Here is a 13658-nt window from a genome sequence, read left to right as displayed (position 1 = left end):
CTACACTAGTATTCCCCTCATTTGCTACTGTTTTGTCTGCTCATATCAATATCCAGCCCTGAATATGTCACTGCAACATATTTCCCATTACAACTCTGCAGATACATTTTGACAAGTAAAGCACGTAGGGACTTTAGTGGAAGTATCTGGAGGAGTGCCTGCTATTGTCTGTCTGAGCTTTGTCTCTTTTTGGGAAATAAGCCCTGTAAAAGGCATTCAGCATCACTTGGTCAGCTTGCATTTTGTGTTTTCTCCCTGGGGCAGAGAGGAAGCAGGTGAGGGATGAACTGGCTGCTGTAAGGGTTTTTCTAATTCTGAGTTCTGCGATTTAGATTTGGAGCATCTCAGACCTCAGAGAGTTCATCAAAAAGTGATCTTGAGAATGGAGATCATGATGGTAGTGTGGACTCCGAAGAAGAGGAGGAAACAGAACAGCAGCCGCCTCCTTCCTCAGCAAACAACAACAAGAATAATATTTCTGAGCAGAAAGACTCTGACTCCTCTGAAGGTAAAGAGTTTAAAACAGCACCATCCCACTGGTGGAATGAGATCTGCAATCATCTCTTCAGAATAGCAGTTTGCAAATTGCCTGGTTTCTATGGCTATTCTGTAATTCCACCTGTGCAGATAAGAGTGAATTTCAGTTTCATTTTTTGCCTGTGAAATATTAGTGAGATTGAGCCCTGCCAAGCTTCTTCAGAATAGTAGTGTGATGCTTCAGTTATGCTAAGACAGCTACACAGGTACAAGTACAGTGCTACTACTAGCTCTTTTAGTACAAATACTAATGAACAAAATATTATTGGAGCATTAAGACATTAACTCCTTACATTATATTATGAATTTTATGCAGACCCTTGCCAAGTATCTCCACACTCCATGTAGATGCCGCATGTAGGTCTCTTCTGCCTAACTGCCTTTCTAATTTTAGTTCGCATGTTGCAAATGCATTCTTACAATGCCTAGAGGAAGGCTGGAGAGGGACAAGGTTTTCCCAGATCACAATGCAAATAAGGCTATGTAAATTCATGAGACACACAGTGTTGTCAGCAAAACAAATTTGGTCAACTGAAATAGAGACAAAAATGTTAACATTCATTCCTTGTTTGGTGAAAGTATTTTCAGTTTAAAAATGTTTCTTTTCCTGGGTGTAACTGTGAGCATAATGCATATTTATTCCAGTAATCAGCTCTCTACACCCATTTGGTAGTCTCGGATATTTTTGATTCTTATTAGGAAGAACCAGTATAAACAACACAAATGGCAACCTGTGGATAGTGTACGTCAGTTTAGTTACCCTTCTAGAGAGTTTGGTTCAAATGAGTGAGTGTAAACTTGGTGGATCTCTCCTACTCTCGGTTTTGTTGCGTGCAAATCAGTTTGCACAACAGGCCTCTGCAATCCTTTCTCTTTCTTGAGAAAAAGGTATTGGAAAATGCTTTTTAAAAAATTGTGATTTGTAGGAATAGAACTGTGTTCTAATGAATAAGGAGTAGGCTGGGACCGTAAAAAACAAATTATGTTCTTAGTTTTGCTCAAGATGACTTCTGTGATCTTAAACATTTTAATCCATATATCAATTCCTTACCTGTAATTGCCAAAATTAAACAGTTAGTGATTGAAATGGTTGAAAGCCATGCCACTTAGCTTTTGACAGGAAACTAAGGTACTTAGAGTTCAGTTGCAAATCACTGGCTGAAAGAATGAAGACATTCATAATGTCATTTTTCTTAATTGATGCTTCTTTCTTGTGGATAACATCAGTATTTATCAGAAGAGGGATTTTCAAGCTGATTGTCTATAACATGTGAGACAGGAAGCTTCCTGTAGTTTTTGAAGGAGTGCCATTGGATGGTCTTCCCTTTTTTGTCTCTGGGATCACTTTTTGGGATGTCCAAAGATTCTGAAAACTCCTAAGCGTTCCAGTCCATTTTTCTGTGTCTCTAGGATCTGGATGGACGGCTGTGTTTGAGCCCGTGAACTCGAAGCCCCCTGCACCCTGTGTTGCCATGGATGTTGGATCGAGTGTATGGGATTCAGCAGCTCCAGAGAACACCACGCCAGAGGAGAAAGGATGGGCAAAGTTTACAGACTTTCAGCCTTTCTGTTGGTAAGAGGCACACATTCTTTCTTTAACTTTTGAATGAAAGAATATTTGAAATACAGTTTGATGGAGTGCATTTACTGTGATATTTTCTTCTTCCCTTTCCCTTCCCCTTGCTACACCTTTTATTTTTTAATAAAGTCTGAGTGTTCTGGATCAGGGCTTCATACTTCCCTTTGCCTTCCAGTGCTTCTAACTGGTGTTAGCATTCATGTCTTATGATACAGGAATACTTTATGTATCGTCATTGCTGCTACACTAGGAGTATAAAATAAGTAAATCAATACCTTTTTTAGAAGTTAAAAGCCCTAATGATTTCTTCTCTTGGGAATATTTGGAAGCACAACCAAGATATCTATACTTCATTCTCAAGACTTTTTCTTCCCCTACTTTAGCTCAGAATCAGGTCCACGATGCAGTTCTCCTGTCGATACAGAAAGCAACGATTCAGATGGAAACCCGAAGCAGAGTCAGGACAAAAACTGTAAGTGAGAATGTTACAAAACAAAACAGATGTATTATTTAAGCTGTTTGGAATTTTGCAGAGCGTACCAAGTCTGCTAGGGAGAACTTCCCTCCAGTGTCATCTGCCTTATCTTCCTTGAAGGTTCTCTTTCGTACAGAGATCAGTCTATTAAAAGAGTAACTCAGAAATCGTGCATGCTTGTTGGGATAATATTATTCAGTGAGAAAAGGATGAAATTTAAGTTAGTGAGAGTTGATGTCACAGAGACAATCATTTGTAAACTGTTCAAAAGTCCTATTCTAACTGTACGCTTGATTATAAAATTACTTGCCAAAAATTAAAACGATGGGGTAGGTTATACTATTGGTAATTGTGCTGAGCTAGTTGGTTAGCCTCAGTCTGATTTCTTTCCCTCCTTTCTGAGGAAAGAAAAATAAAATTTAACAGAGGACTTTGATGGAACTAAATTAAACTTTTGTCTGTAGTAACCACTGAAAGGTGGCTAATACTGGAAGGGAGAGCACGGTATCTTTTTCTGCCACATGCATTTTCTGATATACTCTCCCAGCGGAGCTAGAGGTTCAGTTCGGTAGAGCTCAGACTGGCTGTGATGACTGCTTTATGTATTGCACATTGTTTAAGCCTACCTGGGTAGTGATCTTCAGTCAGGCACTGTGCGTTACATCAAGCTGTGTGAGCAGGTACCAACTTCAGAAAGAAAACCACTCACTGAGACTACAACACTTCTACGCCACTTTCGTGAGAGGCTTTTCTTGATAGGTTTGCATGTGGAATGGAAACCAATGAACACTTCAAAAAGTATAGCTGCTTAAATTATATCACAACAAGTTCTCAGAGCTAAGTTAAATTAGCAGAGACCCCAGGGACTGCCTTAATCCTCTGTTCAGAGTTATCACTGTTCCACAAGTGAAGAAAATAGTCTCCTCTGTTACGTGTATTAAACACAGACATGAGGTGGCAGGTGGAGAACACTGATTTGTGGGGTTGGGTTTTTTCCTCACTTGCAAAAATAATACTGCATGCTGTGGGATCTGCACAGAAACCGTCATCTCAAAATTTGCAATAATTGTAAACACTCCATTTTCCACCACCCTACTTATTCGGGGTTGTACCTGGGGAGTTGTTCCTGTGGCTTTGTTAATTTTGTGATGTGAATTATTTACTTTTCTCAGTCAGTGCTGCCTCTCCCTGTGTTTGGAACGTCTGTGTCACGAGGAAAGCGCCGCTGGTGGCCTCAGACAGCAGCTCCTCTGGAGGCTCTGACAGCGACGAGGAGGAGGATAAAGCTGATATCGTCACAGAAACCATCAGCACAGGCTCAGGCCAGGAAACCATCAAGCTGACTATGGATGCTAAAAATGAGAAGGCTGTTTTCACCAGGTGCGAAAGGAATCTCCTTGGGCTGGGGTCTTGCTCTGCCCTGGTTTTACCCCTTGTGTTGCTAGGGGTTAATATATTACTTTTCCCTTTTAGACACCATGGTTCTAAATGTCCTGCGTGAGGAGAATGTTTTACAGCTTTCTTGTCACAGGGGTTTTGTTCTAAGAAAATGTTTATAATGGGTTTATTTTAAGAAACGTGTGGCTCATTTTAGTCACTCAGCCATGTCACAGAAGCATCGCCCATCTGTCTGCCTGGTTGCACAAGAGATCCGGGCCTGGGCTCACGCAGGGGTGCCAGGTCAGATTGCAGAGAAGAGTGAGCAAAGCCTCACTGATGGCAAAAGTGCGAGGTCTGACATGGCATCAGTGTGTAGTCTTGCAGGGGGGAAGATTTAAATGACTCATGCTATCATTTTCCCCTCGTTGTCACAGTAGTACATTGTAGGCGATAAATGATAAAAAATGCAAAATACCAGAAAAAGATACAGCAGATCCTGAGATTTGTTAGCTTTTGGGCAGGAGTTTGGTTGGAATTGCATGTGCTTGAATCTAGCCTACATTAATCATTTGAGGGGGGAAGTTGATTTTCAAAACAGTAAGCATCTAGTTCACTTCAGTGCATCCAGAAATATTACCGAATTTTAAGATATTTGGGGGTTTTCCTCATATTCCTTACAAGTATGTAGGGTATGATTTAACTAGTTGGAGTCACTGTATTTTATGCATCTGACTCAGGAACAGGCATTTACTTTTTATAATGTTGTGGTTATGTGACTTTTTTGGATAGTCAACGTGAGCTGCTTGGCATGTGTACACACTCCAGCAAATAGCTACTAGGAGTTAAAAAGCACTGGCTCAGAAAACAAGTGGGATTACAGGACTAAGTAAAAATATGGGGGGGCAGTTAACCAAAGGTACATTTGGTTAGGCAACTCTGAATTGAGTTTTTAATAACATGACTGGGTTTTATTTTTTAAGTCCACCTCAAATGGCCTTTACTGTTCATACTTGAAATAAGTAAGATCCCTGAGATTTCTTTGCTTGCAGTGATTGCATCTGAAGAGCTGTTTTGATAAATGGCGTTAGTTTGTATGCATAGGGATGGCATGGCCAAGCAGACTGGCTTCATGAAAAATGAAAGATGAGGAAAATAAGAATACTGCCTGCTGTGCTAAAAGCAGCATCTCCTTTTTCAGTTTTCAGTGTACTTGAATTATATCTAATTAAATCCATTGGCATGTGTATCTAAAACAAACTCTGTGCTCCAGATGTTTTTCCTCTCCGAATGCATGGTGTAAGTAGAGTAGTATTACACATGTGACTGGATTCACAGTAGCAGTGTAAATCTTATTTGGCATGTTCTTAGGTCTTCCATTTATTTCCTAGCAGGTAGGATTTTTTAAAATTTTTTTTCTGATTTGGCTGGTTAGATGTTGCGGGCTATACTGGTGTTTCAGGCAGTGTAATTTTGAACATGTTTTTCTCTCTAAATAAGTGTATATATCTCGAGCACTTTCAATAAGGACAAGGCTTCCAGAACCTGCTTGGTTTTGCATGACTGCAGTTCTACAAAACTAATTCCATTTTGGCAAAGAAAGTAAATACTTGAATAACCACAGTCTCCACTTTAAAGGTGGCTGTAGCTTTCCACAGCTATAACCACAGCCAAAAATCAAAATAGAAGCTGTGGGAAGCCAGAAACCTGTGACATAGATTGTGGTTTCAGCTGTTCCAGATCTGTTTCGTAGCCAGGTTTCTCCCAGTGTATGGATTGCCATCTTGACCAGTGACAATAATGGAAACTTCCTGGTATCCCCAGCTCTCCCAAACCAATCTGCCTTCTGTTGGAACAGATGCAGTTAAACTCAGATGGCCTGTAGTGAATATATTCATTTCTTACCATGTTCCTTAATGATGCCAAGGAAATGAAAAATGCTGAAAGTTTGAGTATTTTGGGTTGAGTATGTGGTTCTTGATGACTTTCCACAAGCACTTCCACAAAAGTGCTAAACTTTTACCGAACCGCATTCCTATTTCTGTAGAAACAGGTCTTCTCCTTTTTTCCCCTCCCTGCAATACTGAAGTCTACAGTGGGGATCTTTAATACTCCTTGGAGCTACAGAAGGACTCTGTGGATTCTACAATCACTAGGGTCATGAAGGCTCCAGATCTTACAGTACATGCCTCCAGATGTTACAGTACATGCCTCTAAATACCTTCCATGATCATCTTCTCAACTGCTGATGCTTCTCTGCCTGCCCGTACTGCCCCAAAATTTAAACTCTGGAAGGCTAATGATTTGTCCTTGCATGGCTTGGTAGAACGTCCCTCATGGCAGTTCTGCTTAAACTCTGACTAAGAATATTGGCTACCTTAAACATGATACAAAAGAAGGTGTTTCAGATGTATTTAGCTAATTTCTCTACTTTAAATGTATTTAGCTAACTTCCTTTCCCATATCTACTTCTATATAGTGGTTTCTTGTGAAAAAATAAGTAGTTTTGCAGAAGTTCTCTGACTAAAGAGCTTCCAGTTTTGCTAAATCTCGCTCTTTGATAACTTCAGAAAGTGTGTGTTAGTCTTGAGAAGGATGCTTTTTACAGTGTATCCAATCTTCTGCTTTTTTTGTATATTGATCTGAATTTTATGTGGAAAATTATGTGTTCAGTGATTATACTCTTTGAAATAGCTTTTCAATGTTCCTGCATATTCTCCTGACAGGAGCACCGCTTGAGGATACAGTTGCAAAGTTAATTCTTTTGTCTGTTTTTTCAGCAATCTTTACTGTTTTCTTTTTCTTCCTTTCTTTGCTTTCTTTCTATTTCTGCCTCTCTTGCTGCCTTTCTCTCTTGCTGTGGGTATTGCTCAGAGTATTTAGACCTGCAGTCAGAGGGTATGTATGACGGTGACCTTCTCAGGGTTCCAAACATCCACCTGACAAGTAGTTTCTCCCATTAGTTACTTCATACTGGGCTGGAAAAAAGAGCTGTTGGACCATTGGACTGGGAAAGCTCATCTTTTCACAATCAGTTAAAACAGATCCTAGAAATTATATTTCGAAAACCTGAATTTGAGGTTGTGTATAGTCCTTTGTGAAAGTATGCACACAGTCAACATAGCCATTGATGAACCATTAAAAAGCAAATAGAGTGTTTAGTAGTTTCATGCATCGTGTCCTTGAGCTTCTGCCATTCCACCTGTTTGTGAGCTCTTTCTGCAAATAGGATTTTTTTTATTATTTTAAAGGGAAAGTTCATGCTCTAGTCAGGATGACTATAGGAAAGCCTTGCTGACTGCTGTTTCCTAATGCACACACTGCTAGAGTTGCTGCCTATGTTAGGTGGGGTAGTGGTCAAGTCTCTTTGACTCTTTCTCACAACAGCACTAACAACTATTTTACTTGCATGTTGTAATACGCCATAAAATAATGGTTGATGTATTTTCCAAAGGCTTTTTTTTTTTTTTTTTTAACCAAATATTTTTTTTTTCCCCAATGTTTTCTTTCCATTTTAAATTGTGGGGTTTTTAATGATTATTTTCTAGAATTCATCCATTTAAATTAATTTTCCCAGTCACTGTGCAAGCTAGCAAGACTTTGCTGTAATTTCTGGATGAGATCAGAGACAAAAAGAGAAATTCACTGTAATAAGCATGTCTCATAACTGTTTCATTTGAAGAGGAGTATGTTACAGTGAACATGTAAACTTTCAGATCTAGAAAGCACGGTTACCTGATGAAGAGAAATACCATCCTGACTTCTCTGAGCAGGAGGTTCAGGAAATGCAGCTCAGCATGTGCCTGCAGTCTGCAGAGACTAAAGGCTTTCAAAATTGTAAGCTGCGTGGTATTTTGAAATAGTTGTAATTACAACATGTACTTATTTAACTTACTATTTTAATAATTAACAATGTCATTTTAACAAACTTTTGAAAGTTTTCTGCCTCTTTCATAAGTAGGTGAGTACGTATTGCATTTATCTCACACTACGTGCTATCAGGCTGTACGTTTTGCCAGAAAAATGTAGTAATATTCCAGCTATTAATGAGTGATCTGAGAGGTGTAGTCCATGCCAGTATTTGACTGTTTGAGCATTCTCGAAGCTGTTCAGAGTAAGCGCAAGCTGTGAAGGTCTCAGAAATTTCTGCAAGGCTTTGCTGAAGTTCTAGGAGCAATTGATGAACGAGATAGGTGAAATGTGTGAGGGCTCTGCAGCAGTGTTAACCCGGGCAGCTCCATGTTGCTCGTGTCTATCGATCTATTTGTAGCAGAACAGTCATGAGACTTGCATTTAATGGGGAAAGCAGAATAATGGATGCAAAAGTGTATGCAATGTGAGCAGTACTTCTTGTGGGAAATGACTTGCATTTCTGTGTCTGTGTGCTTAATTTTTAATGGTATGATATTAACCCAGCTTTTGAAAATCAAAAAGAAGAAATGCAAAAGCTTATCTGAAGTATTTTGCTGCTGAGTTGTTCAAATAAGGTTTCTAAAGAGCTCTTTAAAAGATGAGCTGCACTTAAAAAATCCAGCTGAAAAAAATCCCGCTAAAAAAAAAAATCCAGCTTTTGCTGTGTATGGTGATAGTGGGCTTGGGATGTTTGCAGCTTTTAATTTCTGTTCCCGTTTATTAACTTTACCTAAAATGCTTTTTTCCCATCTAATCTTTTTTTTTTTTTTTTTTTTTTTTTAATGGTTGGATATGTTTACTGTCCCTTTTCCCTAGTGCCTCCTCACCCGACTAGCTTGGATAAGCAACTGAAAAAGAAAGTTTAGAGGGGAGACTGGAATCCATCTGAAAATAGTGGTTGCTGCCTGTTAAAAACAAATATTTTTCTTCTGTGTCTGTATGATACCAACTCTCATTTAGTGCATTCTTCAGCTTTGGAGGCAGACACTGTAGGTGCTGCAGCGGTTTCCTTAGAACTGAGGTGAAAATGAGACAACACTAGCAATTTCTGCATTTTGCAGAAATTTCTTCAGTTTCTGCATTACAGTTTCTGTAAAATCACTGTAAAAGTCTCCCCTTGTTTCTGATCATACACAGTTCTGGAGTGAAAGTACTTAACTTTCGTTCTGACAGCAGTGACAACCCTAAATTGCTGAAATAGCTCAGAAATAGCAGCTGGCAGTGGTTCCTCCTGTTGCTCTGGGCATGGGGGCTGGGGACTCCGTACCCCCCGGGGGTCCGGGCCGGGCGCTTGCACAGGGTGGCCCTTGGCATTGGCTGTCACTGAGCAAGGAGTTTTGGTGCAGCGCCCGCTTACATGCGGCAGAGAAAATAATCCTCCAGTTTCCCAAGCTGAATGGAGTGACGTTGTCACAGTGGATGTTTTGAGCTCTCCCGTTTTTGGGATACGTGTTTCTTTTCTGTGCCTGCTGACTGTTCATCTTGCATGACGTTCGGGTTCACCATTGCATGTGACAAGCATGAAGCATCAGCGTGAGAAACGGTCGTCTTGCTTCTGTCTCCTTTTGCTGCCCAACTGCGAAGAGTTGCTGGAATGCTTTGGACAGATGCTGAAGGGAAACGAGCATGCTGTGGGAAATGGGGCATGGAGCATGATGCCACCATTTTTGTAAAATTTGGCCGCATATCAGTGTACGTTTATTCAGAAAGAAACATAAAAGTGACTAATCTGAGGTCCCATTTCACAAGAAAACTTTTCCAATCAAAGGTGAATGCTTAGTGCAATAATTGGCATAGATGGGACCTTCAAAGCTGACATAAGTGTTGGCCTTTTTAATGAAGATTGCATGTAAATTTGGAAGCCAGACCTCTCATGCTGTGTGGCTTTGTCTAATTAACAGCCAAGAAATACTTTGGGAGTGTGTTGAGAAGTACATGTGTAGCATGGCTGCCCTTGCATCTCTTACTTTGTCTTGTGGTTGGTTGTTGCAGAGCCTGATTTTTAAGGACTTGCTTGTGGGCTCAGCATGAGACTTGTGTTTAGGTACGCTTTTTATACATGTCTTGCTTCTTTGTTTATAGTACAACTGTTTTTCCTAGTGTGTCTTCACGGTGTTTTGTTGTCTATGATACTAATTGTTTACCAAAGAGACTAGAGGATATCTAAAGTGTATCCCAGGAGCCACAGTAGTGAGCTTCAGAGGTGGGTAGAATTGAACTCTAAGGCTGTTTCATTCAGTATCAAATCCTTCTTTCCCAAAATACCTAAAGCTCTTCGATCGTTTGGGACTACAGCATGAATTCTTTATAGACCTTTTGGCAATGAGATGTAGATCAGTATTGCACTTAGCGTCGGGAAGAGCTGCTTTAGGTGCTGTAGCATGTGGATTTCCATCTGGCACTCCAGTTCAGAGTCAGCTTGGCTTATTTGAACCACCAGCAAACCTGTTATAGCTTAATTTGTCTTGCTGGATCCGAGAGGCTCTCAGTAAATAGACCAGTGGAAAGACAGGATGAGAGTGTGATGTGTTTTGCAGTAGTGCTGTCAAAATGGGTGTTAAAAAGAAGTTTGCACAGTGAAACTGAGCAAGAGAGGTGTTCAAAAAAATTGCAATACCGAAGTATTTTCTCTATAAAGCTGGTGGAAATCTACAGGAAGAACTGAATTGTTATCAGAAGTTAAGTGAGCTCCTGACATTTTCATCTTCATAAATAGAACACCATATCACTTTATTTTAACTGGGTATCAGTTTTGATATAGAATGGGTTTATGACAGCTTCAGTGGTTATGAAGTATGAACTTTGTTGAACCCTGCTTTTCTAAGAAGAAATTGCACTTCAAGGAAAACAGTTGTATTGTTAGCTTCAGGAAGCTTTGCATTTTCAACATTTGGGCATTAGGGCAAAAAAGAATGAACAACCATTTTGTAGCACCTAAGGTCTGGAATGAGGATATACAATATTTCTTGTTTTCATGTATTATATTACACATAGTAAAAGCTGAGAACTCCATGCTGTCTTTATGGCAGATTTTTCCCTAAGAAGTTGATGGAGTTGAACTCATTGCTTGAGAGAGCTGCGAGTTTTCATTATCACGTGAAAAGCACATCTCTGCAAAGCATTCACATATGTGCAGGATGAGCAAGTCCTACGCCCTATGTAGGCTCATCTTTGTTGGGCTTCCAGCAGAAGGTGGAACCTTCCCCAGAGGCAGCTAGAAGCCAAAGTTCATTTTCTGAAGTCCCTTGTCTAAAGCAATGTGTGTGCATTTGGGAAAGGTCACTGGAAGCCTTCTTGATACCTTCTCTCCTGATTGTTGGTGTAAACAGAAAACCTGTTCATGTTTCCCAGCGGCGAGGTGGTATACATGTACGTATGTGTGTGCATATATTTTGCACAGACACCAGTGACTTTGACCAGAAGTGTTTCGGTAACCTTCCTTGTCTAGTACATGTACACATCAGTTAGCGTAAAATAACAGCTTTTGAAGAAGTAGTATTTTAAATACTTCTTAGCTTAAAATTATTATTGTAATTTATCACATAATTATTCTAAGTGAAATCTGAGTGCTTGGCAGTATGCATCACCCAGAGGAGATGTGATTGTACCTGCCTCAAGGAACTTGCTGCCTTAAAAGGCAAGCCATAGGTGAAGTTTAAGATATGAAATACATCAGGTAACACATCAGGAAGAGTAAACGAGAATGACTGACTTGTTTCCCTTTCATCATCTTTACGATCCCCTGCCATGCTTCAAAGCAGTCTGAGAAATGTGCCATTGGAGGGTATTCCTCAGTTCATCACCCTCAAATGACTATGGCCAAAACTCACCAAATTCCATGTTCTGAAGTTGGCTGCAGCAGGAGGTATTCCTTGCTAGCGACTGTAATAGCACACAGGTATTTATACCTCCCGGAGATTCCCAGCTGATTAGTTGCCCACTTTCTTCACTTTGCAAGACACAAGGCAATAGTCCACTGCTGCCATAAAGTTTCTTTAGACCGCCAGAACTTCTTAAAGTTCTCCTGCACAAGCCCTATTGCATGAAGGTCAAGTAGAGACTGTCCTGTTCAGGATGCTTTGAGCTCGGCTGTGTTATCCCTACGGTGAAGCAAAGTTGATCAGGTCTGCTAAGCCTGATATTCACCAGGCACCCAGGTGAGGAGTCCCAAACCAACCAGCCAGTGCTTAGGAGGAGACATCTCCAACTTATTTTATGCAAACTATGTTCAAACCTTCTACAGGTGAAGATGGCTGGGCCTAATAATGCAGGTCCTATCTTCTAGTCTTCTAAGACTGAAGAGTTTGAACGTTCGGCTTGTGCACCGGGGCTGGTTAGATATCTCAGAAAGCATTGCAGTGCTTGTAGAAAGAGAGGAGTCTCTGCTACAAGTGACCTCCAGAGCAGTATTTACAAACTTGGTGGTTAAGTTGCAGAATTTGGCTATGATGTTGAACTTCGTGAACATAAAGGAAAATTGTCCCAGCTCTTGTGTTGGAAAGCCCAGTGGGCGTGGCCGTAGGTGGCATTCACAAGTTGTTTGTGCTGAGTGCTTGTCCATTGTGAAAAAAGAGACAGTTCTGGACAGACTTACGCTTGCTGTTGGAAAATTTGTACAAGTGGCTTTGAATTGGAGCTTAAAAATTCCTAATTCTTTCTGGAATGGGAAGTATTGGAGATCCATTTGCAGAGCTTAACTAAGAAGAGTCTGCAGTAGATGCAGACGTTGTTGCTGATAACTCCTCTTCTTTAGCCTGCCTTAACCAACCTCATGAGAGAACAGTTATATTCTTTGTGGGTGACATGCTCTCTGTCCCTGCCCTCAGCCCGGTCAGGGTTTGGAGCATGTAACCAGGCTGTTGGGTGACATGGAGGTGGACCATTTGATCGACTGCACTGGCAGCAAGGTCATTCCAGGCTGGCATTCAAGGGACACAGCTAGCTGCTAAAAATAAGCTGACCAGAGGAATACTAATCCAAAATATTTACAGGTACTAGAGTTTATTCTAGGCTAGAATTAGATACTGTTATGAACCATCCTGCCTGGGTCAGAGTATTCTGTGTTCCACGCAAACTCTTTGTTTTGTTTTACCCTGTTAGTTTGGCCTGTAAGTATCCTTCTGCAGAGGTTTGCATGTCCGGCTTCGCTCTTCGTGAGCCTGTTGAAGAGAGATAAATTTCCATGCCCCCTTAGTGGTCAGATGACCTCAGGATTTCATAACATCGGAATCCTTGTGTCATGGAAATTTTAGTGATTGAATTTAAGAAGTTTATCTTTGAGCAATTTAAATCTCATGAGCTCCAGTTTCTTGTGGGGGAAGTAATTTTCTAATGACATTTCTGGCAACTTAGTTCAATTCTCTGCTGTCTCATCTATCCCCTGCAGTTTCTCTAAGGTATATTTTTGCACTTACAGTGTTTCTTTTTAAGAGCATGTTAGCCCTTTAGGAAGATAAATGTTTTGATCTTATTATTCCCCATTTTTAATGTATTTTTTTCAAGAGCACACAGAAAAGTAGCTACAGAAATAGAACCTTGATCTCAAAATCTCTGTCAGATGTCTTTAATTACCAGACTGTGATTATATGTATGCATTATAAACTCCCCTGGCAGCTGGTGACAGGATTCCAGCTCAGTCATCTACTGAGCCTTCCTTCCATTTTTGTAGGCTTGCGCTCTGAAAGAAGGAGAAGAAATCATTCTTGAAACTGGGACTGGGTTAAAACTGTGAGGAAGATCATTCAAATGCAAGCTTGTCCTCTGCCTTAGAAGGCAAAA

General features: G+C 40.4%; 1 protein-coding gene across 3 annotated transcripts in view; it reads left to right on the top strand.

Annotated features, from left to right (window-relative positions):
• Positions 1 to 13658, top strand: part of PPP6R2 (protein phosphatase 6 regulatory subunit 2) — a 123146-nt gene that overhangs the window by 90811 nt on the left and 18677 nt on the right. For 2 of the 3 annotated variants that reach the window (XM_030013014.2, XM_030013016.2), the window contains 5 exons: positions 333 to 508; positions 1948 to 2110; positions 2500 to 2588; positions 3764 to 3971; positions 6843 to 6866. In XM_030013014.2, the coding sequence (XP_029868874.1) occupies positions 333 to 508; positions 1948 to 2110; positions 2500 to 2588; positions 3764 to 3971; positions 6843 to 6866 (660 nt within the window). The remainder of the gene's footprint in view (positions 1 to 332; positions 509 to 1947; positions 2111 to 2499; positions 2589 to 3763; positions 3972 to 6842; positions 6867 to 13658) is intronic. The other variant, XM_030013017.2, reaches the window with a different exon arrangement.

This window comes from Aquila chrysaetos, chromosome 5 (assembly GCF_900496995.4).
Source record: "Aquila chrysaetos chrysaetos chromosome 5, bAquChr1.4, whole genome shotgun sequence".
NCBI classification, from domain to species: Eukaryota; Metazoa; Chordata; class Aves; order Accipitriformes; family Accipitridae; genus Aquila; species Aquila chrysaetos.
The sequence above is the reverse complement of the archived record's forward strand: the minus strand, read 5'-3'. Positions and strand labels throughout refer to the sequence as shown.